Genomic DNA, 26,257 nt, shown 5'->3' on the forward strand with positions numbered 1-26,257 from the left:
CTAGTTACGGTTTTTCAACATGCTACAGGATACTTTGGAATAGTTTGCGCATTACTACAGACCTGAGGATCAATTGAAATAATGAGACATCATCCCCCAAATGAGGAAGTCAGCCCTTTATAAACGTGAATACTTTCCTATTACGTTGCAATGTAGAATGTTGGTCCGTGTGCTTTGCTTTTGAAAGTTCGATTTCACACAAAAATATTGAAGCTTTGTCCGAGATTATGTATCAAGGAGGTCAGTTTTTCATCTTGTTGCACTATTTATTCACAACAGCTACTAATTTTGACCATGAAGTTGTGAAAAGAGTCACAACGGAGACTCAGCCCTGCGGTCACACATGACAGACATTTATTTCTTGAAATATATAGTGTCACATTGTGTCACGCCCCCCCCCCGTTTTCAAATTTCCATGACTGGGCAAGTCATCCCCCACCTTTCCCATCCCCCTCCCCCACCCCAGCCCCTATTTCCGGCGAAAATTTATGCCACTGTGGGTAAGTGATAAAAACAGTTAATGAACGGTTACCAACACTATTCCATTGGCCTTGAGGAGCATGTATTCGTTCAAGATATCAAAAGAAAACAACCGGTGCCGCTTGGAAATCAAACTATTGCCGAATTTATCCAGTAAATAAATTGAGAAACAAATCATATTCACGTGCAGTTTGATGAAGAGCACTGATCTGGTGTTTTTTTAGATTTCAAAGGCTAAGTTTCTTTCCCGTAAAATGTATTACTTCCTCTATACTGGTCCGACATAATTTTTACCAAATACAAAACACAATCTCCCGCTTCATGCACACTGTATAAACAAAACTGTATTTGTTACGAACATTAAATAGATCCGATGGGCGACAAACATAAATGTAAATTTGATTACGTAGACATGCTTTAATGCAGGTATTTCCCAAATAGAAATGCGAAATTCCCAAGACGTCATTTGCAGCCACAAAACCTATCAACATCTCGTTTTCCTTCACGACTCCAAAGATCAAGTGAAACTCTTATCTTTAATATACTACTTTATTTCATAATACTCATCTGGACTGCACTAAACTACAACTTAAATATTTTCCGTCCAGTCACCTTGCGTTTGTTCTTCGTACAAACGTCTCCCTCTATGGTCGGAAATTGATTTTATAATGTTGCATATTAAAATAATTGTATATCATTTAGGAATATTCAAACTGGTTTGACTGCATAGTTAAAAGTAAAAAAAGGAAACTTTGCGTTGCTTAATGTTAGAAACTAATCATTTTGTGCGAAGTATACATAATTTTACAAAAATTTAAACATTCGATATAAAACTCTTTAGAAATTGTAACAGACTTGAGTACACTTTTTTGATGTAGTGCAGAGTATCCCAGGACCAATTAAAATTCTTACTTTAAAGGGAAAAATCGGTCCTTCAAGATAATGAACATTACTCTTACGATCCGGCTGCATTGTTGAGTATTGGTCCAAGTTTTTTTTAACATTTTTCACAAAAATATTAGAACCCTCAGACTTTATCAAGGAGATCACAGCTTTGCGTATTGTTGCTATATTGTTCAGAACAGTCACCTATGATATTTTGATATGTTTTTTCATTCATCTGAGAAGAGTATTCTAAATTTGAATAGTACAACACTGATTAATATCTTGATACTAAGAAATGCTTATTGGTTTACCGTATGATTAGCCGTTTCTAACATCTAAGTAAGTGTGTACAAGGAATATTGTGTCAAGCGAACAATGTTCTCAGTACAAGTTACGTTTATGAGTAAACACTTTGCAACACTGGAAACTGAGCACTTAAACTTTTGGCCTTAGGTTGATATGATTTCATTTAGAAAGAAGTTTAATCCACAATCCTATGTCAAGATTATTATCTGCTTTAAGGGTGATGTTTGAGGATATAATAATTCCACAGATTGACACTCAACCAATGATAAAATATGCATCGAAATGTTAAAACTAAATTTCGAAGAAAAATGTCTCTCTCGGTTTTGGGGTTTTTTTTTCTTTCACGTGTTGAATTATCCAGGTGAATTTACCAAATCCAGTTTAGGTTTCTTGGTATTTCGATTCACCCCTGCAGTTGTTATACCTGACTTATGAGACGGACATTTGTAGAGCCCTCAAGTTGAACATTTTCATACACGATGTCTTTGTCCAGATAGGCCTGCACCGCTTGGTAGAGGAATGTATACTCGTCCTGCAAGAAAAAAAACTCTGAATTTCAGTCTCTTTCTCTGCTCAGGTGAATGGTTAGATATTTACAACAAACTACACTTTAAAACGTGGAAGTGCATATAATGCTTTCGTATTTTGTGATAAAGGTGCCATTCAAGGTACCACAGACAACCTTCAGACTGTTTTATCCCTTTACCCACTACACTACATGAGTAGCCATTTCGTCTCTTGTTTTTTAGTTCTTTTGTGTCTACAACCTTAAACATAAATGCTGCTGAAGCTGTTACGGTTCGCTGTAAAATCCTCGTCGTCAACTGACAACGGCAGGTATTCGGATGGGTTGAAATCAAGAGAAACGACCTTCTCAATAGTTACTGAGTTTGGTTTGAAAATAACACAAAATGAACCATAAGAAGTAGATGTTGTGTAGCACCCAGTGTCATGTACATGGTATCCAACCAGCAGTGTTTCCCAATTTCCAAGACCGAAAACAAAATCAGGATTATTCCCAAACTGTTTGCAAGGTAGACTATAAATTTGTGCATCGGGTACAGGACTTTAGGTAGGGATAAGGGATAAGTAAACGGAATCATGGTATCAAGCAACAACGCCACAGCCAAATCATTATTCCTATTAGTAGCGTGTTACATCGGTGATAATATAAAGCAAGCAGAAAGGCAGATGTTTTGTATCTTAAATATTTCAGATCTTGCAATATAAATGACAATATCTAGTTGAAACAATGAATACAGATATCATCATATAGAAAGACCAGCAAGATAGACCAAGAAACAGATTGAGAGAGAATGCCAGTTAAGTCTTCGAAAAACATACCAACGAATGAACTATTCCTGGACGAACTTCTCTGAGTTTCCTCACTGCATGACAGACATCAACGACATTCGTGTCGTCCAGTTTCTCCAAGATGTTAAGCAGTGCGCAGAATGTGCCGCTAGCGCCCTCACCGTCACTAGGAAGAAAAAGAGGGGTCGATGTTAGTGGTAACTTGAGCAAGATACTTCTACTATACGAAGCGCATCTCAAGCTTGCGTGGGCTTTCAGTTTCAGGGTTACGGAGGATCGTTAGTGTATGTCTGCAATAGTGAAGATCTGCTCTGCTAACGGAAAAAATTAATGGTTCTTGGAAGACATTCAATACCAAAAGAATGTCCCTACTCACACGCAGTGGATGGCGACCCTTTCTGCCTCATGGGCATGCTGCCATTCCCGTGCAGCTTCCGCCAATTTCAAAACAGGTGCTGGAGACGCTGGTACCCTTCCATTAGGCCAACCGGATAACTGGAGATGGCATACTACACGGGACACCTGCGCAAAATATAATTTGAAACATAATTTCACGTTCGTAAGCTTTATTTTCAGCAATCGAAACGAAATCACATGCGGTAATTACACTGTACAGGTAACATTGTAATAGCAATAACTCCATTTTCTGCACTGGTTACCAGATGCTCAACCAACTGACTTCATGTATACGATGCTACACTGCTTGCTCCCACGCACAATGTTTACTGGCTGTGCTCTCCAATATCTTTGGAGTCGCTTAATGTCTTTTTAGAATTTTCTTTGCGTCGCACGCTTTGATTAAGCAATCGGCAAATTTCAGTACCGGTTTCTTTGTAAAAGATTTCCACTCATTCAGATTAAACCTGCAGTGTCTGATTTTGAATTTGCTCTTAAATTTCACTTATTCTATGACAGCTGCAGTAATAAATAAACCTCTGTCCACTTTAAATTGCATATTAAAGTCATGTCGATTTCTGACTGAATTTGATCCAGAGCCTTTTTCTTTTGAAGCGTTTTTGATGCAATGACAAACAATGAAATTTATATGGGTACTTTTGGAAGAGACACAGACGTTCCAACTATTGAGTGCACTGCTCTATCCATCACCAACACGTTTTCCTGTGAAAGAGATAAGTGTTATAGTTTGGTAAACCTCCAAAAATTACGTTTTAAAAATCCTCCTCACCCTGGTCTTAGCGTTAGTTAGCCTCAGGTAGCGCAGTGTAATGTTGTTCGTCAGTTTGTCTGCCGATTCCAGACTTACGGCTAGGGGAGGATAGTCTACAGAACCCTTAGTGGGTAAATATTGGCCAAAGCTCTGCAAAGAAAAAACAAATTATATACTTAGCCATCAATAACGGTGCGAAAAAAAGATGTTCCAACTCTGTTTACAATCTCTTTGAATCCATTCAACAACACCAAAGAAGAACTGATTGAATTAGTCTTTCTTCAGAGATTCAAGGCAACAGTCACATCTCTTGTATACCATATTAGTGAGGCTATTACAGATGATTCCAACTGGAAGTTCTTAAAATGAACAATTAAGCGGTCATGCCCAAATCTCAACCATGTTAACTCGTACTTGCTGGTAAACCATCAGAACAAGGGATCAGCATGCGCCGGGGAGGCTTCTGTTCATAGCCTTTAACAGCTGTAGTGAACAAATAGTCAGCCCATTTTCCATTCCTTTAGACTTTTGGTGAAATCTCTGGTAGGCTACCGGCAGCTTCCAACAAATGTAGCGATCTTCCAAATAAGTCACAAGGTACATGTACCGTATTTGATAACGTGCCAGGCTATATAACATTATGCGCTTTGCTGGAGACTTTAGGAACCGTCATACCATTAGCCCGTACCTCCTCTCCTAAATGTACATATACTTACTGAATCCCTATCGTCCATGCAGTTCAGCATTACGATGCAAGTGCAGTCATAATCATAAACCATGCGCCACAAATCACCAATGGTTCTTGACAAAGGCATCTGCGTCGCTATGTAGGCACTTTTAGCACTGTAACTCTGGGGTTTAGAAAAATTTTACTTATTTTGAATTTGAGCCCTATTTATAAGACAAAAGAGGTCTCTCGTGTGGCTTTTCCCTTTTTGTCAAAGAAACTGAAATAATAAAAAAAGCACAAAGGGTGCACCCAGCTCTCTCTGAAAAATCAGGAATATAGACCTGACAGAATGTCTTTAGAATGCACTCCCAATAACCACAGAAGAGACTAAATCTCCATGTTGTCCAAAAGTCAAGTCACTTCTTTGTTTAGTGCGAGTCGAAGTTGGCGTACATAAGTGCAAATCGCATCACATTACCAATCTAAGAGGCCTGGGAATATCATAATATACATAATTTTTATGCATCAGTACCGAGGGGGTGAAATTCCCTTTGTAGTCAATCTGGCGCAAGCTGAAAAAATGTTACAACGGTAGCTAGTTCGTTATTTGGCACAATTACTCATTGGCAAACCTGCAACTCAGAGGCAGCACAAATCACTAACATTATGTTTCTCATTGACACCCAAATTCCTCCTGGTATACAGACAATACGGTTTATTGCGTCCTGGTAATGGCAGTAACGGAGATGTTCCAATGCACATTTGGTTGGAAGTGTCACTGCGCAAGAGACCAATCAAACAAATGAACCACATGGAGACAATATCTCATCGTTAAACCATAACACTGTCCATCCATTACTAACCGACGACACAACAGTAGTAACAGTTATAAACTTAAAGATATTCAGACAGGCTTTGCCGGTGTTGAATAATATATTCCAAAGACGATTCTCAGAAACAGCTCGTCTTTTTCTATAAGTCTTCAGAGTAGCTCCTTATTTATAACGCCTATTTGATTTCTTCTCAAGGTCTTTTTCTCTAGGGATTACAACGCTGCGTCACTCACGTTCAGAAAGCATGCATTGATGTAGTCGGTGCTTCCTTCTGCTCCTTCCGTCATCAGACGTGGTCTAAAACGGTCCACTGCATTCAAACAACAGACACGATCACGTGACTAGATTTTATTATTTACATGAATATTGATAGGATGTTATAAGTTATCATTGTTTAAGTTGTAATTAACCAGTTTGGTATTCCGGCAGCCCATACCCAAAATGAAGCACGTCTGAGGTCACTGGGGCCAGCAATACACGCGGGGTCTGCCCTGTCAGGGCGGCACATGCACTCGCACGTGTGCTTCGTTCCCAAACGACCTTGTCTTTTTTGCAAAGCAAAATGTCTCATTCTGAAGCATATGAAATTGCAAAGAGTCTCCACTGATCAGGGCAGCTGTTCCTACCTGGTATCTTGTCTGGGAACCTGTTTTTATCAAGGTTTTCCGGATCTCGACCTCCTTGGCACTGGTCAGAGCTCACATTGGTGACATCACGGGTGAGTTTCTGAACAATTAGTGAAAAAAATTCAAAGAATTCATGTAGCAACAGAGGGACTACAAGCCTAAACATGTCAAACTTCAAAGTAACACTCTGTCATAAAAGCACAGGCGTGATATTAATCTTTCTGCTCGCGTGGGTCATTAATTTAATGACTTTAGGAGATTTGTTCTGTCTGCACTCACATTTTTCCCACGGCTTAGACCGTATGACTTTGATGCTCTGAATTAGAAATCAGACAAGCTAATGGGCATGTCGTTTATGGCCTGATGGCCCTCATGTGCAAACACTCTTCTAAACAAATCCTTACACCCGTTTCAGACAGGAGTCCTATAGGATCGCGCCGAACCAAATAGAATTTAGAGCAACTCGGGCCGACCAATTAATATTTGGTTTCAGACAGACGAGATTAATACATATATTTGCATTGGGTTCGGCCAAGGAAAAGAGCGAGTGACGTCTGAAACCAAGTCGCTCTGTTGTCGTTCCGAGCGCTTCCAAGTGTCAATCTGTCACCTGCGGCACGCCTGGTGGCTCCTAATTGTTTCAGATGTCGAACTGTTGCCGTACTTCAGCGCGACTCTAGAACGCCTGTCTGAATCGGGGGTGACGGCAGCATTCAAGGCTTTATTCACTTTTGTGGGATGCTAAATAGAGTGGAATGGCTGTGACAATTACCTCAAATTGTTCTTGAAGGCCAGTCATCCGACTCGTCTTCTTGACTTTCTTCAGAGCAGCCAGTTCGATGCGGAAGGCGTCTTCATCTATAGCCGTGCCGCCAAACTTGAAGTCTTCCAGCAAGGCATCAAATATAAACTCGTACTGTGCCTGAGGCCGACAGAGAAAGCAGGGTACATTTATTGCCAGAAGAGTCAGGTACCGTACAACGTTACTTTTTTGGCCTGCCAAGTCTGAAACCTTGGTCCGAATACCGTCGGCTGAAAAAGCAGATTGGGATTGTCAGTCTCTCTCCCTATTCATAGCTGTCTCCAGGTGGATTTTGCTTTGTCTTGTTTTTTTGCTTTGTTTATTGTAGTTTTAGTCATGTTAAACTCCATTCTTTGAAACAAAATGAACACTGTTTTTATCGTCCTCAGCCCGAATAGTGAGCGACTTCTGAATGAGGGTAATAATTTGAACCAACTGCAAATACAGCAACACTCGAATATGATGGAATGACGTCTTCGTTATTCACAATCGTCTGCCACAAAGGTTGATTGGCAATTCAATAAAATGTCTTATACCCCCCTCAAAACACCAAGTTTTAAATTTAAGGAAAACCTTTTATAGCAACATGTTCAAGAAACGTTTTGAAGGGCATAATGAAGTACAAAGCGAACATGGTCGAAAAACGATCAAAAATGTTCAGATGAACTACTTGGAAAGGGTCGTTGACGAGAACTTTGTCGACTGGTCACACTAACTTACAGCAGTCTGGATCATTTTCATTCTTTTGTGTCTCATTCCGCGGACGAAATTCCAGACGTCAACTCGGCCCTCTGTCTCCGCCTGATCCAGCATTGAATCAAGCATGATGAATGCTCCGGTACGCCCTACTCCAGCGCTTTGATTTCGATGACACACAAAAAGAAACACTGTTTCAGCAGATTCCAAACGACGCCGACACTTAATAAACCTTTACATGCCAAGTTATTCTCAACCTTATTATTCTAGGAATAACTAAGTTTATAACGAATTTCACTTGTCAACCCAACGAGAAATGTTGCAATTCTAAGAGCAGAAACAGGTCAGTTGACACCTGACGGCAAATATTCAATTCATCCGTTTGCAGAGACGCGTGAAGGTAGAATTTTTTTGCTTCGCTGTTACATTCCTATACATGAACACAAACTGTCGTGTTTATTACATATGCAACTCTGCTGTTTCTGCGTCATTGTCGTATTTTCCTTACCAGTGGCCAGTGAAACTATGGCCGTCGTCGGTACACGTATCTATTAAAACACCACTATTGGACACAACTCCATTGTGTCCTTCCTCCATGCTGGCATACAATCCTGTCGCCTTTGTGTCTTGTCCGAGTACGCATGCTCGACAACCACCTTAGGTTCAGAAGAACCCAAGGCCACATCAGTCTACAACACGACTGGAGACTACCTTAAGAAAAGTACCAACCTGCAATGGACAATCATGTGTCCTGCGTCTTTTGGATTGTACGCCTTCACCATTTTGACGAAGCTGACCACCTTACTGGGGTCATGGGGCACACCCATATCAGGCCATGATGTGAAGTGATACTGACGAACATTCCTGGCAGACTGATCCTAAAATCATTAGGATGAAGATTCATAAACATCTTGCAAAATAGTTGTCGGCAACTTGATTATTTTTAAATGTGTGTACGCAATCATGTACATTGTATAATGAATTGTTTTTTGTGATCCACCAATTCAAACATTAGCTGAAGCCGGAAGGAAAGCTCGGCTACGAGCGATACTTGGAGCATTACAACGCGCATTACGTGGGAAATCCATGACTGTGACTGTCCACAAGTAAAACGCAGCATGTATGGGTAAGAAGAAAAATATAAATTCATCAGTCTAACTCATGAAAAGCGGAATACTGAAACATTACGGATGGTTTCTAGGTCATTCTTCTGTGACTGATTATCGCTGTTGAATTTATATAACAGCGTTTCTTTCATGTTTAATTGAGAAGTGAGCATGAATAGTCTAATTCCTTCGGTACCTCCGTCTGTAGTGTGAAGTCCCGTATCGTGTAGTCCACGTGTGTCTCCTCTGCTTTCAACCTGATCGTCAGCTGCCCATAGGTCGCTGTGTCATCCGGCCAGTACTGCGCACACTTACTCTGAATCCCCCAAAATAATTATATCAATATAGCATAGCGCTACCGGAACGGAGGTTGCATCTCATGACCATGACTATTTCATGTGGTTCCCAGACCAAAAGATTCCGACTGTTTGATAAAATCTTTACGTTCGGTAGCCGCCAATCGTGACCATTTCTCTTGTTTCAAAAAATGTCTGACATCGTCCCTATAGTTTTCGAACCAATTTTGCTAATTTTCGGTTGTTGTGAAGATTCAGAAGTATCTTCATTGTGTTTAATTGCGTGATTTCCCGGCATTCAACATGATTGCGTCAACTATTTTCAATATTTCTAACAGTGTGTTAGAATATTTATTGCTAGACATTTATTCACTTCAGGGGAAATTATCAGGTCTGGGAACCACCGAAAAAAAGAAGAAACATTGCATTATTTCAAAGTTCACCGTGTGTAATATAGAGTTCCTTCTGTGGATTTCACGAGATGTGATTAAGGCAATACATTTCAAAAAGGCATTACGTTCTTCGTGATTCTCACGGACGGCGTTACCGCTTGTTACTTTGTAATCGAACTGTTCATAGTTTGCCTGGTATTTTGCAATGTTTCATGTAGTTGAGAGAGGGATATCCACCAGCTATACATCATTCACGACCTTGATATCATATCCTGTCGTTTGATTAGATTGAAATGCAAAGCAGAAACATACGTATACATGTAATAATGCATAACGTATACCATAGTTTACATTGGGCAAAATAAACTTTTAGGATTTTAAGAGAGTCGTAACAATCGAGCGAAGTTCCTGCAAAAGTTTACCGTTTCGGCTTTTTTCCCCACTACAGTTACTAACCTTGACTCCTTCCTGTAGGTTAGTCAACATAACTATCTTGGCTGTGTTCTCCTGCCAAACCATGCGCCACATGTCATTCACTGAAACCTTGTTGGGCCCTGGTCCCATGAAATAGGCCATAAATATAAATATGCAACGGTTAGCATGTCTTCAGTGAAAGAACCATAAAGGTATGAACCCTAACGAACCTCAATTGTGGTAAAAGAGGTAAGCCCCTTAATTTTCTAAATGGAGTGCTCCAACTAGCCCTCAGTATTTGAAGCAGCAAAAGAAATTATTTTGTACCCATAACCGGGCCAATTCAAGTTCTCTCCTTCAGAAAAGAGGACCCAACTTTCTCACCTTTCATAATTCTATTTGATCTTTGAAAGTCATCATTTTGATTGCATGTTCAGTTTTTGTTTTTGAAAGAATAAGGACAGCATTACCTTGACTGGCAATGTACTTCTTCGGTTCACTGAAACCCTGAAAAATTCAGACAAATCATGTTGGTTGAATCAGCATCAATTGTTATAACTACTGCATCAATAGATCCAAAATTATCGAAAATCTTGAGTTATTCAAATAAAAGTTTATGCATGAACATGTTTATATCTATGTAGATGTATAATTATGTCAACCAAGATTTTTAGTTAAGGACAACTGCGTACTCCTTCTGCCCGTTTCGATTAAAACAATTAATATCAACAGTTTAATGTCGATCCCTATTTGAAAATCGCAAAATCCTATTGGCACTCTACCATTTGTGATAGAGTATTAATGCGATACATGTATTTGTTTTAAAGTGTGATTACCACACTTTTGAAAATGCCTTCAAATGCCACGAAGGTTTGAAAACCAACGTGTTCTATTAATTAAAGACAACTCACGTCAATGTAGCTTGCATTCACGTAATCTGAGTATGGTTCATCGGGTAGTTTCTCAAGCACAACACGGGAATCGTCATCTAAGCCAATGGGAACGAAATCAATACTGCACACAGATAGAAGACCTAGCTTGGGAAAGTACATGGTCAGAGTCAGGGTTACGCCTTTACTATTTTTATCTCAACAAATATATGCAGGAATCAGTTATCGAGAGGACGGCACTGACACGCAGAAAGTCTCGTAAACTGCGGGCTAAACATTGTCCACTACGTTTAACGTAAAAGGTACCCATCATCCGTGCACTGAGTCAGTTTTTTACAACTTCTTGTTGATTGGTCATTAGGAAATACACCACGAAGTAGAATAAAAAGTGATATTTATTTCGTGTATACTTACAAGGAATAATGTTGGCGTAGCGGTTTTTCTCCCTGTTCTTCTCATGTCTTGCCACGGAGCAAGGATGGAGAATTTCATCGGGCAAGGTCTACAAGAACGAGACACAGAGAGCCTAAAATTGCGAAAGGCTCTTCATCAAGGAGAAATTTATCATCCTTTACCACTTTAAGTTCGTCGCACTGAGGTGAGAGTGAAACGGACTAGGCCTATGTTCAAGAATCTCAAGTGGTCACTTACTGGCCAACATTAATTCAGCAATACATTTAAAGCATCTCCCAATAAGGTGTCACTAATGAATGAGGGCCAGTCTGGAAAAAGCTGGAACCCTGAACCACATCATCAAAAACATCCTGCTTACCAGATTAACAAGATTTGTCTAAAAACAAGGTGGCATCTAGGATCTGGAATTCGTTACCTTGAACAAAATACTTATTGATAAAGGGAGATTTTCCATCGGTTTTGTTTAGTAGACAGTTAGGCCAGGCCTATACCATTACTCACTTTGTAATCTTTCAGAAATCCGTTGTCATTGCCATCCACGAGTGCCTTTTTCTTGCCAACGTAGTCTTCAAAATCAGCTAGAAGCACAGGTTGGTGTTGCACTGGTCTTTTCCGTTCAGCAGGCTTGGGTTTGGGTGGGACGACAGGCGACTGCGAAGGAAGACTTGATACAGATGCGGCCTCGTTCGATAGACCTAAGTCACGGCTCTCCTCTGCCGCAATGTATGTGCCTTTCTGAATTTCTTTCGGATCTTCACTTTGCAAAATTAAGGGAAATCAACCGTCAGCTTATGTCAGCTTCAAAAGAATGTTCTGATCAGCGTGTAAACACTTAGTGGACGAATGTGAGGTATATCATTTCCTTAAAATTCCCAATAATTTCCATTTGCCAGTAATGTTTCTTTTACTCTTGAGTAATTACATGTTGTACCATTACTATTGCCTGAATCCAAATGGAAGTCGTCCGTGTTCCGCGTCGATTTTCGGGTTCGTCTTCTGTAACAAAAACGAAGAGTGCCAATATGTAAAACTATCCCTTTTAATGACAATATAACCATTCTTGTTTAATTTAGTGGGGAGTTTTGTTTTAGCATGGAGTGATGCACGTTTAAAGATTGGTGTTTTTATGTGTTCTGGAAATGATCTCGTTGTGAGGACTGCCAAATCCCCAGAATTCCTCTATGTAAAGAAAAACGATTGGATGATGAACATAAGAACTAGTTTCAAAGGTTGGTGTTTCACTCTCTTGAAAGGTACGGGGTGTATTATGCGCCATGCTATCAGAGTACCGCACACTAAGCTTGGCATGAGGCCTACCCAGACCCCAAATCTAGGCTTTTCTTACATTAAGGTATTCTACGATCAAATTTCAGTACTCCAAATAAAAGAGTAGCAACTCTCATCCAACAACTGAAACGGTAAGTCGCAGTATGGGGCATGAGTCTCAGCTGAATGAAAGGAAACCCGATGAATCCCTCTAGATCTCTGAGTGTTTTTTTACAAAAAATTTTATAACAAATTCAACCTCATGACTCCAGCAGTTGCTACCACGACGATAAGTATTGAAGGCACCAGCACAGCTGCGACCAGGACACCTTGCTGGCCACTGGAGTCTTTGCTGTCGCGTCCATTCACTGTCAAAACAAGCATCAGATGGGTCATAATTACTGCTAAGGACAGGAGAGGATTTTGCCCTAAACACCAACCACAACTAAATGTTTTCTATAACTTCTAGTGTCACTAGTCTAAGTATTGCCTTCAAAAAAGGGAACAACAGGGATCATTTGTTTGATAATGAAAGAAAAACGACAAATATTTTATTACCTTTTACCCTCAGCGGCTCATCTCCGAAAACTACAGTCTCCTGTGTTGATGGCAAATGTTTAATTAAAGACGAAAATTAAACCATAGAATTTTAGTTGCCATTGAAAGATTTAAGAATTAAGCTGTAAAATTTTTTAAAAATTTCAAAATGTATCTTATAATAAAATACATAGGCAAATATAGGCCTAATATGAATGCCATAGTTTGGTTTTCTTGTCTTGTGCGAGCACCTTTTTTGCAAACTCTATTTTAATGCCAAAATCATGGGTAACACCAAACTGAAATGGAGTTAATAATTACCGAGTCAGGAGTCCGGCTGACTGATCCAAAGTATATTTCATATTCAGCACCAGCCTCCAAAGGTAGGTTTCGGTATCCCCCGTAAGTTCCGTTATCACCCACGGTAAATTGACTGGGTAGGTCGTCTTTGCTGAATTCTGCAGTCACGTATACAGGTGACACAGCCCTGCGTAGTCTGTAATGGCGGCTCGGTGCTCGCGCTGATGATGCTGTGCTTATCGGTCCCAACAGGTGCACACCGATCTGGAAATCACTGCATGTAATAAAAGGCAATTGGATTTCTTAAGAGTGATGTATATAAATAATGTGTAATGAATATCAGGAAGTGCAAACTACCTGTAATGACCACTGCAAGTGATGCGCTGCCATTCATTGTCATTTATTTTGTCATCTCTTAGTCATTTATTGTATGGGACCATTGAACTTCTAGCCTGGATTTGTCCTGCCGAGTACAGGGACGGACTTCGTCCTCGATGAAAGGCTGTTTCCTTTCGACTAACCAGGAGATTACAATCACAAATTGAAGCATACATTATGCTAACTTAGGATGTTTTTTAATGTAAAGGCCGGTGCCTCTGAAACCTTTTAAATTGTGCTAAACTGTGAAAAGTTTTTCTGTAATGTCAACACGTTTTTGAATTACATTACTGAGAGATGTTATTAGACAGTTTTATACAGGTTTGGACGTTCGTGTGTTATCGTTTTACTGTTGTAGCTTTGCCCAGGTATTGATCATTGTCTAGCTTTTGTCGCTATTCTCTCGGAAACTTGTTTACAGATCTACAATGAGTGGACCTAATCTCGACCAATTCCACCAACCTTTTCTACTTTGTAACTGAAAGTATCACACAGATGGTGATAGTTTTGTGAAAAGCTAGGAAACACTTGGCAGACACTGGTGCTTACGTGATGTACGTTGACGCGGAGGGTGGTGTTAATTTGATGGTGACGGTTGATGACGTCGTTAATGAGGAATCAACAGAGGGCTCTAGCGGCGGCTCAATATCTGGTATCAAACAAGCTTAAGACGGTGAATATTTGAAGCACCAACATCCCATTCGCAGAAATAATCATCATGCAGATAATTTGATAATTTGCCATTCTCTGCAAAAAGCTTACTTTGTTATATAGTTTCATTCACAAACTATAGATAGGTTGAAAATGACTATTGCCCCTTTAATAACTTAACCCCTGCCCCCGTATTGTATGCAGGTAATCAAAAGATCTCGTATTTTGTTCATCCACTTGACCAGTACACCCAGGAATGAGCAACCGTGTATCAGTTTTAAATTTGCATCAACTTAAAACAGCAGGTATGTAATTTTAGTTGGGCGTCAATACTGTGAATACTCAACTTGTTTCAGCTGCTGTGAACGTCCTAATGGTCGCGTAGGGTCCAGGAATGTCAGTGTCAAGCCTTGCGATTCCAGCAACTCTAAACTCATACTCCGTCGATGGTTCCAAACCGGTCATATTTCGCTGCCTGCCAGATTCCGAGTTATTGACGGGAAGGAACGCTGCACTCGGCTGGAACATCTTGTCGTACGGTTTCTCCAGTGCCCTGTAGCCCAACTACAAAAAAATCTGGCTTTAAACTTAAAAAGAAACGGATGTTTTGCTTGGCCCCTCTGCTTGGGGAACACGAAGAGGGATTGATGCTGCTTCAAGGACGGTGATAAAGGCTGGTCCAAAGCATAAACTATAGGCCTACAACACAGACGCAGCACTGTCTTCGATGCTTTGGACATGTGTGTCTCTCACACAGACTTGGCCAATTCCGTTCCACTGTTGTTGGTTGCTGTGTATATATTTATAGATTCATCTATACATTAAATAATAAGGGCAAACTGTACATTTCTGAAAAGAGAGATTCACCCCAAAAGGTCTACAACTTGGACTAAACTAGACATCTACAGACCTCTACATATATCTCGACAGGTCTGTATGAAGTGCTCGCTGTATAAGTATGCATCCATTCTGACAAAATTTAAAAATTAGCTTGAGCAAATTCTGTGAGACGCTAGAACTTGGCTGGAACTATAACATAAGGGGAAATCCGTCGCCAGTATCAGTGCTTGACAAACGAACTAATTAAAGGATAACTTAACTATGTAAATCATGTACTCCTGAAAACGCACGCAGTTCGAAGTGATTGGAGTTTGCCTGCACGCGCCCCTATTTTGGTATAATTATCTACATTCAGTGTCAATCATTAATACAAATAATTATCTTTTATTTAAAAGGCAAGACGGCGGTCAAATTGCCTCCTTGTAGTTTTTGAAAAATTTCCAAAGTCTCGATTATTTTACCTCAAGCATGAATATGAAGTTGGTCTTACCAAATATCCCACAATCTCCGCATTTCTGTCACCACATGGTATCTCATCCCAGCTGAGTTGAATGCTGTATTTCGTGACATTGCTTGAAGTAAAACCCTCAGGGACTTCTGTTGGTTCTGGATCGAACATAATGGCCAACATGAATTCGATATTCATGGCGAAATAAAACTCGTAGCGGATTTTCTTGGAGTTTTATTAAGAGCGATAGATTCAGTCCTTAAAAAATCAAACAGCCACAACTAAAATTGTAATGAAATAAGTTTAAATGCCTTCTTGAGGTTAGAGGCGGTTGCTTGAATCGCATAACTATAAAGATTAACTTATATACCCGCCTGATCACTGCGTTGTGTTAACAGTCAACAGAAAGTGTGTACCAAATGGCTACATTTGGAATGAAGCTTTACTGCTTTTTCTATTGTTAGAGCCTTTTTTATTAAAGGAATCAGCGATGAAGACCTTCACCCCCACAACTTAGAACTGAACTTTATTAAAACATTGGAGTAACATCAAAGATGATGGATACAGCTGGTGGGATCAGCCATGCTGAAAAGTTGCGTCACTCGGTTGAGTCCCAGCTCCTGTCTGGAACATCAAGTCAAAACGAGAACCCTGTATCAACTACTTGCCTGCAGGAGGTGTGATACTTTCGACCGATTTCTCTTCGCTGTCACCAGCTTCGTTGCTCGTTCTCACATACACCTTGTACGTCGAGTATGCCTCCAAGCCGCCGATGATGACGCCCTCATTCCCACCCAAACCATAACGCACACGCTGTGGTAAGCTGAGCGTCTCACACTGGTCTCTCGTTATCAACTCGTACTCTACTGCGAATTCTAGTCTGCAGGGGTTTTTGCTTGTGTCCGGTGCGGCCCACGTGATTTGCAATTTGTCAGGTTGCAATTCTAGATCTGCGCCAGTGCTTAGATTCTCCACCGGTCCGTGCGCTGAAAAATCACATAACATACTCAATTGTAAGTCCACGATTATTTGGGATCAGGATGTCACGAATACGGGCCTAATGAACATTATGGTGTCAGTCTTTATTCAGTATGTTTTAGAAAAGTTCTCTTCGGCCCTCGTTCTATGCTTTGAAGAATAAACCTTATATTTACCGGTTGAACAAGATTGGGTCAGGCACTAACTGTGGCATGCTTCATATTTGGATAATAATCACGCGACCGAAGTCTTTTTGGGGATTGAAGGTGCATCCATTTTTGGTTTCAACAGGATTGTTGTTTGCTGCTAGAGAGTCTCAGTGGAGAAGTGTCCAACGTGTCCACAAGGCTTTCCTTTGTAGGAACATTATGCAAGTAAAGCTTGACATGTCACGAGAAAATTATTTTTACCAGTATATGTACTGCCCTGATTGGTCCAAATATATCAGTACTGGGCTGTTGTTTCTGATAGTCTGTGCATACCTCTGGTCGATGTAGTCACAGACGTCAAGTTGCTGTACGGCCCTGGACCTAGCATGGTGACAGCCGCGACCTGGAAGCTGTAGTTGGTGCAAGGAAGAACATCGTCATCAATACGCACAAACATTTCATTCGATGACGCACTCTCGGCACCACCGGTATTGTTGGTAGAGGATAGCTGGTACCTGTACTGCGTGACAACGCCACCTCTGCTACCGCAGGGTACTTCACCCCATCGGAAGCTCACACTGTTATCGGATACATTGAACGATGTGACATTATCTGGTGGTGCACTTGGTCCTGGAAAAAAATAGGCGTTTAAAATATCAGGGGACATGACATGGATTGTCGGTGCCTCTAAGCCGTGTGGAAATAATCTGTTCATTTGTTTTGTTGTAATGGCAATTTTTGCAATATGAATTTACGGTTTAGGCATCAATTTCGGCATCTGAAATATGTTTCAATTTGAAACTTATGCATAAATTTCATATAAGACCTACATAGACAGAGGAAAAAAACTTAGCAGGCGTGAACAACTTTTGCTACTTACTACCAAAGATCTTAAAATCACCAATAGTAACTGAGATACTGAAATGGGGGCAAATGAACAGTAACAAAATTTACATCGTGTATCCTTAACATTTTGTATTCTATGCAGTGGCGTAGCCACGGGGGGTGGGGACACGTGCCCCCCACAAACTTCTGTTGCCCCACTCCCGTGCCCCCACTAAAAAAAGCGGATGAATGGATATTGAACAAGGCTAACAAATCTTCCCCCCCCCCAAAAAAAAAACACCACTGAAAGCTGGTGCCCCTCTGCGCCCGCCCCCTTAGTAACATCCCGCGCCAAGGATTCTAAGCATTTATTCCTATAACTTGATCGATGAGTCTGTCTATCTATCCCATAACTGCTGTGGAAGTCGATGGGAGTACCACTGATGTTTCTCCTTAACCAGCCCTCTCCACGTTACGGAGTACGGACTTCGAAAAGGGATGACCAAAATCTTTATTTCCAGTTCATAATTGATGGTGTTTTACGTCATCCGAAGTGGGCTTAACGTTTTTATCGAGAAATAAATGAATCGGGTTCATACTTCGTTTTCGTGAGAATAATGATGGAATGGACAGGCTGATTATTTCAATCACCTAAGAAAGATATAGTAAGATGTAGCTTCTCGAAAAAAAATAATCTTAGTCATTGTGACTGAAGATAGAGGTGTGCGCTTCAAGTGTGGACAGTAGAGTTACTTGTCAGAGTGAGGTACTCACGTGCTTCATCCGTCGTGAATTCGTCACTAGTGACGTTCTCAAATTCACCGGGCCCAGCCTCGTTCCACGCTCGCACACGGATCTTGTACGTGGAGTAGGGTAGATAGCGGGGGTCATCTCCTGGCTCCTCCCACGCGTAAGAAAATGTCTGTGCGTCGATGGTCTCCACGTGGATGAAGGTTTCCGAGACGGGGCGACACTGGTCTCGATACACCAGTTGGTTTTGCACAGTGTAACTACTTACAGGGCACATGTTGGACGTTACATCCCATGTAAGCAGCCTGATGTTACCAGACACACTGATGATGAGATCCGTCACTATAACGGGAACTAACAAGACAGAGACAGAGGTGTGCCATTTTATTTTACATTTACTGGGAGGCAGAACTTTCAAAAAGAGTTCAAAAACGCATAATTTAAGCTTAATTTACATTGATAACACTGTATTTGGTAATATATGGAATTTTAATCCCTTTGTAAAAATGCACTTTAACGAATTGAAGTGGCATGACCGAGTATGCTTTTACAAAGAGTAAAAGAGCCTTCTCACACCTACAGCTGGCCCGGAACATCTGCAAAGTCCGAGGGTATTATATTCGAATTGAGGGGAAAACAGCAACAGCTACCTTTTATCATTTTAATTTGGCTTACCAGGACACGTAACGCAGGCATCGACTCCGATTTGTCCTAGCGGGCAAGAATCTGAAAATGATTTCGAACCAAAATCACTGTCACTCTACACAACCGGTGCGTTATGACGTCAGATTGAGCAGATAGTGGAGGGTTGTGAAGCTAAGTAAAGAAGACGATGGGGCAGGGGAATGCGGTCAACAGCAACAGATACACGCCATGCCCAATCACAACAGTGACATCCAGGAAAGACAGATCCATGTGATGTAATCAGCAAGATACCACAACGGACCTACTGAGTGACTTGGAGGGGGCACGGGATGGCTAAATGGCTAAGTTATTTTGTGACCCCACTCAGAAATTGAACAATACCAGAAGCAACTTCCTGTTGTTTCAAACCAGGCACCACTAGGCCTACATTAATTGGTCTAGGTACAATTTCACAGAGCTGTAGCTAGTTTAGGAGTCTTGCATTTTTAAAAACTATAAGTTACAGGCGTGGTTCTAGAGCTATTCTGGGGGCTGGACCCTTCGCACAAATCACCTTTTAACTTTCGCAACTGTTTTGCCATTTCTGCATTTAACGTAGCGCTAGACAAACGTTTGGAGGGGGGTAAAGCCCCCTAAGCGCCCCCCCTCGACCTGCGTCTGCTAAGGTATTAACTAGTTTGAAGCTTCCCCCAAACTTTAGAGGCAAACACTTTAATTTGCCAGTAGAAAAGTTGTCTTTAAGTGCGTCTCGGGTCCATTTAGTGCCCCTATCCGTTTGCTGATATGGCTTCATTTCAATGGAAACTCTCCGTAAATGAACGTAAACGGTCACGAACCACACTGACAGCTCATCTGTGGAAACTGAGGCACCTTTGTTTGTGTTTGATGGAACACTGTGGTATTTTTCCTTGGCCCTCATATTTTTGCAGGTCCCAAATTTTCCTGGGGGCTTGGCACAGTGCCTGCATGCATGCTATATGCCCATTGAGTAATCCAGCCCTGTTTGCAAAATACGACCCACTTAGAACTGGTGAGCCCAAATTCAGAAAAAGGCCACCCCCGCGCCTTGCAAATTGGAACCTACAATAACTGGTCAATAGAGTTCAGAATAAGAATCAAGTAAAATGTCGATTCGAAAGTTTCGATTATTTTTTAGATTTCAAGCTTACTTTGGCAGTTCTCCCCTCTATAACCGTCTGCGCAAGGGACGTTGGACGGACATGTCCCCTTGCCTTTGTCGCACACTGCATCATTATCACAATGGCAATTGAACTTACAGCCAGCTCCAAAGTACCCGTCTGGACAATCTGACAAGGCAAAGACAAGCACGGGAAATACATGCAGCGGGAAAAGAGTTGGTGATAAACAGCACTTGCACATACAGATCTTGTTACAAGAAAAAAATCATTGGTTCACTCTAACCTCATCCACAAGATGAACATATTAAAGGTAGATCAATCAGTGGCGTAAATTTGTGCCAGAAATTGGGGGTAGGGCTTTGTTTACGAGGGGTAAAACAAAATTACAATTTACAAGCCTTTTGAACGATCCGATGATTTTTTTTTAGAAAAGTTTAGAGTCAAGTGCGTCCAGTCTTCATAAATTTACTGATTCCTCATGGAAACGGCATTGTACCATAAATCGCCCGTGGTCAAAAAGAACGCCACCTAACAAATTAGAATTGCTTGTGTATGTCACCCCAATTTTCTATTACCCACTTTTTTTCCCTTTTTTTATGACTTCATGAAAAGCTCATTCACCATTTGGGATACATACGTGCTTGGCAATCGAATCCTGTAAACCCAGCAGCACATGTACAGCCGAAGGGATCTTGAAGACACATCAATTTTCCTTGACAACCATCTATATTGCTTCCAGCGCACACAATACCGCAATCCTGGCCGAATGTGTTCTTGCCAAACACTAATACAGCGACCAGTTGAATTTCAATTAAAAAAAGAATGACGTTTTGAATCAAGGTTAAAGGGGGAGGAAGGGTTTAGCTACACCCCTTTCTTAAGAGTTTTCTTCAGTCGAGGCGGACCAGGTAATAACAAACAGCCCTGGAAACAGCTTGCCACTGTGTATTAAAACGGACAGGCAAACACCACTTTTCAACTTTTCAAACATATGTCGTTCTTCAACTTTCGAGGTGTCGTGTTCCAACTTTTCAAGCGTCGTGGTTTGAGTTTTCAAACACCGTGAAAAGTTGAAGTCCGCTTTAGCACACCAGTATAATTTAATATTGCAATACCCTCATGGTGAGAGACGTTTTAACACATTCTGTACGGTCCAGCTGGTGGAAATTTTGTCGCATTGTTTCTGGGATTGCAATGTGACATACTGAAAGAATGAACTTGCACTCGATAAAGAAATTTGTATATTCCAACCAGCCAGTACCAGTATTGTTTAATTACACACCATAATTTCCTTTGCATGGACATTAAGAAGCTGTAACCACAGGTTCAGTTGAATGCAAATATGTTCTCACTTGTTATGACCATGTTACTGGTCAACCACCTCATACAAACTAGCATATACATACTGATTGTATCGTGCTAGACCACATGGTGAACAACTCCAAACAAATTGGATTACAGCGCCATACTTTATTCATAACTTGATTTATAAGATGTGATTTTTGCGTCGGGAAGATGTTCATATGGAAGTTTTGTCCTTCACCGACGTTCACTCAGTGGGGCTTGTGAACAAAACTCACAAGCTTACTCAGACGGGACTCGAACCCATGACCTCCTGCCTACCACAGTACACACGTCTTACCACACTGCCGACCGAACAAAATATTTGTAAATTTGTGTAGCCTTAATCGATGTCTACTGAAAACTTAAGAAAGCAGAATTTTAATTACTGCACACCTATTAATGAAGGGTGTCGAAAACCAGAAGGACATGGAGAGTCTAGATTTCACCTTTCAATTTTAAGCGCATAGCATGGATGTTCTGGGATACACAGGGAACATGACAAAGTTGCTTTTCAGATGCCTGGACTCTGGGAGCCGTACATTAAGTGGTTTGACTCATGGACTCACGTATCTCACAGAAGTCGCCGGTAAATCCAGGCGCACAAAGACAACGTCCAGTGCTCTCGTCACACACACCGCCATTGTGGCACACTGGACAGTCGCCCTCACACGACAAGCCCCATTTATTTGCCGGACATGCTAGCAAATTAACAAAGACAAATTACATATAATATACATAGCTTTTTATTTAAACATGTATTAACCCCTGTATCGCGTTGGGGGGAAGTGGACGTTTATCCTCGGTAAAACAAATAATAAAAAAGAAAAGAAACGAAAAGCAAAAGAAATGGAAATAAAGGACGAAAGGGGCAAGCTTACAGAAGTCTTAAGGTGTTCAAGTCTCCGTACTATCGGGTGAATTGTATTTCACGAGTGCCACATACAGAACACTCACTTGTCGAAATGGCCTTCACAAAATTGTTTCTAGACACAGTGAATTTCAAAACGTTCTTAGCTGTAGACCGTAAGCCACAGCCCCTCGCCCGTGGGGAACATTACAGTTCGTATCCAACGTTAACAAGTAGTGCCCTTTCAAATCAAAAGGGGCTTTACTTTGGAGCATTTCATAGGGACGAGATGCTTAAAAAATACCTCGCACAATCAGCTTCATCAATGCGTGTTTCTGATCAGCCCATTGACCATCTTGGTAGCATTCATAGATGCCAGCATCGGTAATGGCAACATCGTAGAGACTGACCGACGACTGGCCATTCCACTCAGTGATATCAGCACCGTCGTGCTTCCATCGTAGATCGTCTGAAGACACGCTGTAGGTCACTGCCAATGTCACATTTTCACCAACACTGGTCGTCAAAGTTGGGAGTCGTGGTATGATATCACCTAAATTCGAGAACACACATACTATTTACAATCAACATCTTAGGACTAATTTAGACCATGGAGGTGTGCTTTATTCCTCCATGTTTAGACAGTTGCCGAAGAGATTATTTCCACTAGCTTAAAAAACCACAATGGTTCACAATATGGGACTGAATACGCTGAGAACGGGCAAACAGCCTCAGTGGGCGATCAACAGCTACATTCAGAAAGCTGAACAATTTTCCCAGAGACATTGCGCTGAAAAGCATATACATGTAGTACGTACTGATTGACACAGTTGAGTGCTTCCCAGCAGCGCCTTTGATCCGTCCTGTAGCCCCTCGCGCTATTGTTACTGTGGAGAATCAGCACCGAGCGGTTCCCGCCTTGTGTGCAAAATATCGCGCTGCATGGTATTTCCACCACCCGGACTCCTCGTTTGTGTAACTGGGCGCGGGACCTACAAATTTGTTTCGTTTGTTGCAGCAAATGAAAGCTCCTAGGCCGCACCTACATAAGCCTAACACTTGTATCCCGAAATGTCCAGTATACTACATTATGGGAGAAAACTGAATATTTTCTGATGTAGATGGCGGTATAACTTTTTTGCATCCGGTCTATGTAATGTTCGGTTCTGCCTTAAACGGTTGTAGTTTGATGAGAACTGTTTATTCTGTACACTGTACGCAAGAAAAGATCATCACTTTGCTCAGGTTGGGCTCAAACCAGCAACATCTCAGACTCTTGCTGCAAAGTACGGGGTGAGTGCAGCATATTGAAATTAATGTATCCTTACCACTTTCAGGCAAAATAATTGTCGTAATGTTGGTGAATGGTTGGTCAAATACACAGTTGTAGACGCCAACCCTGGACTCAGATGTTCCTGCAGTCGATGACATGGTGTACCGTGCAGCGTATATGTTTTTGCTGGGTCTGTTGTCAACTGTGTAGGATCCTGTTGGTAGATTCTCTCCGCCGCCCGTGTCTAAAACACGCTCGAACGAGACCACTGCATCCTTATTACTTACACCTTTGTAACCGCCAAGAAAGTGACCATTCATCTCGACTGGGCTGACATTGTAACAGGTGAAATCGGGAAGTGCTCCTGTCGACACAATTATTTAGCATCAAAAGAACGTTTTCAAAGAAGTGGGAGGAATTCTAGACTGACCACCAAGGGAGACTTTTTTTTGCTGCTTAGCTTCGCTAGCATCACTGACCAGGACGGAGTGAGGAAGGGAGACATCTGGGAATGCACGTATATTTAAGTGGGACTGAAAGCCAATGATCATAGGTCTGTGTATCATTTTTAGCGTTCTGAAATTTCCAACGAGGACACCATGCAGAGAGGCATGGACGTCCACAGGCAGCGCGTTGTGCACTCTGTACTTAAGCCAATGGCTGTGTACTAAATGATGACAATGCAGATTTCTGCAGCAGTATCCCCCAACGAATAGTAAAGAATGCACTAGTTTCAAAGACATTTAAAGCGTGATATTTCGTGAAATCTGTTTATCATCCCGATGTTACACATCTGAAGTCTGTTGATACTCGTCTTCTTCTTGTTGTTTTGTTGTTTTGTTTTAATGGCGCTTTCAGCAACTCAGGCTATTTGCGCCAATAACTGTGCGTTTATTCATACACTTTATTAATCAGCATCACATTACGGAAGCTCGTCAAAGACATACAAAAGATGTACGTCAGTATCGTGACCAGCCCTCCTCCTTTCCCTTTCCCGTCCCCCTGCTTTTCTAATTTCCACTGTGAGACAGATCGCCGATTTTGGTAGTCGAGTTCACCGTGCTGCATGAAACTGACTCCTGATCTAAATTTTAGGTCGGCTTTTCGGAGTTTCAGCCGTCCAATAGCTTGCGCCAAAAAAAGAATGGCCTAAAACATAAATGGAAACATTTCCCAATCTGCAGCGCGCAGCTATTTCTTCACACTCGGTTGATTTTCAGATGCAACGCTTTGAGGCTTGACACTGCTTTAAAGCCTAAATGATTCGATGCACAATTCCTCGTAGCACGTTGGATTTGAGAAATCAGTTGTCCCATTCGACTAATTACAGTACATGATATGTTTACAGACTATTCCTTAAAGGACCACACAATGCACTTTTCTTAGACTTACATTTTTGTGCATCTTTACACTCTTCTTCAGTCTATGAACACTGTTTGACATCCTTTGGAATTGAATAGACTTACAGTGCACTTTTTTAACATTAAATATTGTCCAAACTTTTCTGGACAAGTGAGGGCGCTGTTGCTCTGACGTAAATCAGGGAAGACAGCTCAGTTTGCGTTTTCATGTTCAAATTTTGAACCCCCATATTTGCTCTTTCAAAACTTTTTTTTAGAAAATGTTGCTCGCTGACTCATTTCTATATATGTACACAACAATAAATTGCCGAAGAATTGGAAATTTACTACAGCAAAAAAAACCGGTTTTTTTTCCTGTGCACAAATTAATACAACACTGAAGTTCAGTGCCTGGAGTGACACCACAGTTTTGTTCATGAATATACAAGCAACATAAAAACTGAAAAAGCTCCAAAATACAGATTAAAATGGGAAAACAAAAGTTAAAATAAGGTTAATTTGTGGTTCACAAAGGTGCAGTTTCGATGGTTGTCGTAAAAACATTGTAACCTATTGCATGGTCCTTTTAATCTTAAAATAATTGAGAATTGTCTCACCAGACGTGAATGTAATGCTGAGTATAACACCAAATAATATTGGTCGGACATCCATGGCGTCTATACATTGAGCCCGTGCGCGACTGGGCTGTGGCCAGTTCTTGCTGTCTGCAGTGGGATTCCAATTGCTACCGTGGTCTGGCTCCAAGACACAAAATACAGGCGCGAATCAATATCATACAATGATTGCTGAAATTATGTATCCAACATTCCAGCCGCGCGGTGTTGACGATACCGCCGTCCGCAACCGAATCAAGACTGAATTTCTGCTAAACAAGTCACATCACGTGTAAACTCTGGATAGATATGGTGTACATTTGCCTGTCTTTCGTCAAAGAAAAGGGATACATAAGCCACGAAATCCTTAATGATAGATAGCAATTCTGAAGTAATTGAAACTTGCCTGCGATAAGAAATCAGATTAATCCGGTGTTTAAAACCAAACCCTAAAGGGCAAAGTACAACTCACGCATCTTTTATAGCCCTCAACATTATTACTCGTCTTGTTAGTTCCCCTTAAGCATCACACATACTAAACACTGCCATTGCAAAACAAAAAACAAAAAAGACCCATTTTCTTCGATGTGGGCACACAAAAACAAGTTTTTAGCCCCCTGGGATATGTTGTCCCAAATGGT

The 26,257-nt window shown here is 41.1% G+C and overlaps 1 protein-coding gene across 2 annotated transcripts; it reads right to left on the bottom strand.

Annotated features, from left to right (window-relative positions):
- Nucleotides 1–871: 871 nt before the first annotated feature.
- LOC110980184 (receptor-type tyrosine-protein phosphatase T-like) lies at nt 872–26,067 on the bottom strand. Of its 2 annotated transcripts, none has more exons than XM_087144462.1 (33): nt 25,620–26,067; nt 23,718–24,026; nt 22,694–22,942; nt 22,109–22,240; nt 20,836–20,982; nt 20,229–20,366; nt 19,090–19,140; nt 18,439–18,768; nt 17,173–17,469; nt 16,381–16,698; nt 15,755–15,870; nt 14,772–14,988; nt 14,323–14,422; nt 13,417–13,669; nt 13,117–13,156; nt 12,818–12,926; nt 12,224–12,288; nt 11,794–12,044; nt 11,293–11,380; nt 10,900–11,021; nt 10,459–10,495; nt 10,031–10,128; nt 9,083–9,202; nt 8,510–8,658; nt 7,805–7,940; nt 7,055–7,204; nt 6,283–6,382; nt 5,890–5,966; nt 4,870–5,004; nt 4,172–4,303; nt 3,362–3,507; nt 3,016–3,151; nt 872–2,203 (listed from the first exon to the last, which is right to left on the bottom strand). In XM_087144462.1, the coding sequence occupies exons 1-33, from the start codon at nt 25,672–25,674 to the stop codon at nt 2,090–2,092; spliced, it is 4,917 nt and encodes a 1,638-aa protein (XP_087000588.1). In that variant the 5' UTR covers nt 25,675–26,067; the 3' UTR covers nt 872–2,089. The 2 variants fall into 2 exon arrangements, with proteins under 2 accessions (XP_087000588.1, XP_022092290.2); XM_022236598.2 differs by having other exon boundaries at nt 10,900–10,976; nt 25,620–26,064.
- Nucleotides 26,068–26,257: the final 190 nt, after the last annotated feature.

The sequence above is a fragment of the Acanthaster planci genome, linkage group LG12, assembly GCF_054643075.1.
Source record: "Acanthaster planci isolate LZ-2023a linkage group LG12, COTS_SCS, whole genome shotgun sequence".
In the NCBI taxonomy this organism is placed as follows: Eukaryota; Metazoa; Echinodermata; class Asteroidea; order Valvatida; family Acanthasteridae; genus Acanthaster; species Acanthaster planci.

What these genes read in the sequence shown, in the direction of transcription:
- LOC110980184 (XM_087144462.1), bottom strand. Translation starts at nt 25,674, where the DNA reads ATGGATGTCCGACCAATATTATTTGGTGTTATACTCAGCATTACATTC. An exon ending in CTACGCCAACATTATTCCTT is followed by an intron (nt 11,022 to 11,292) that starts GTAAGTATACAC and finishes TTCCCAAGCTAG; the next exon opens with GTCTTCTATCTGTGTGCAGT. An exon ending in TCAATGCATGCTTTCTGAAC is followed by an intron (nt 5,005 to 5,889) that starts GTGAGTGACGCA and finishes TCTAAACCCCAG; the next exon opens with AGTTACAGTGCTAAAAGTGC.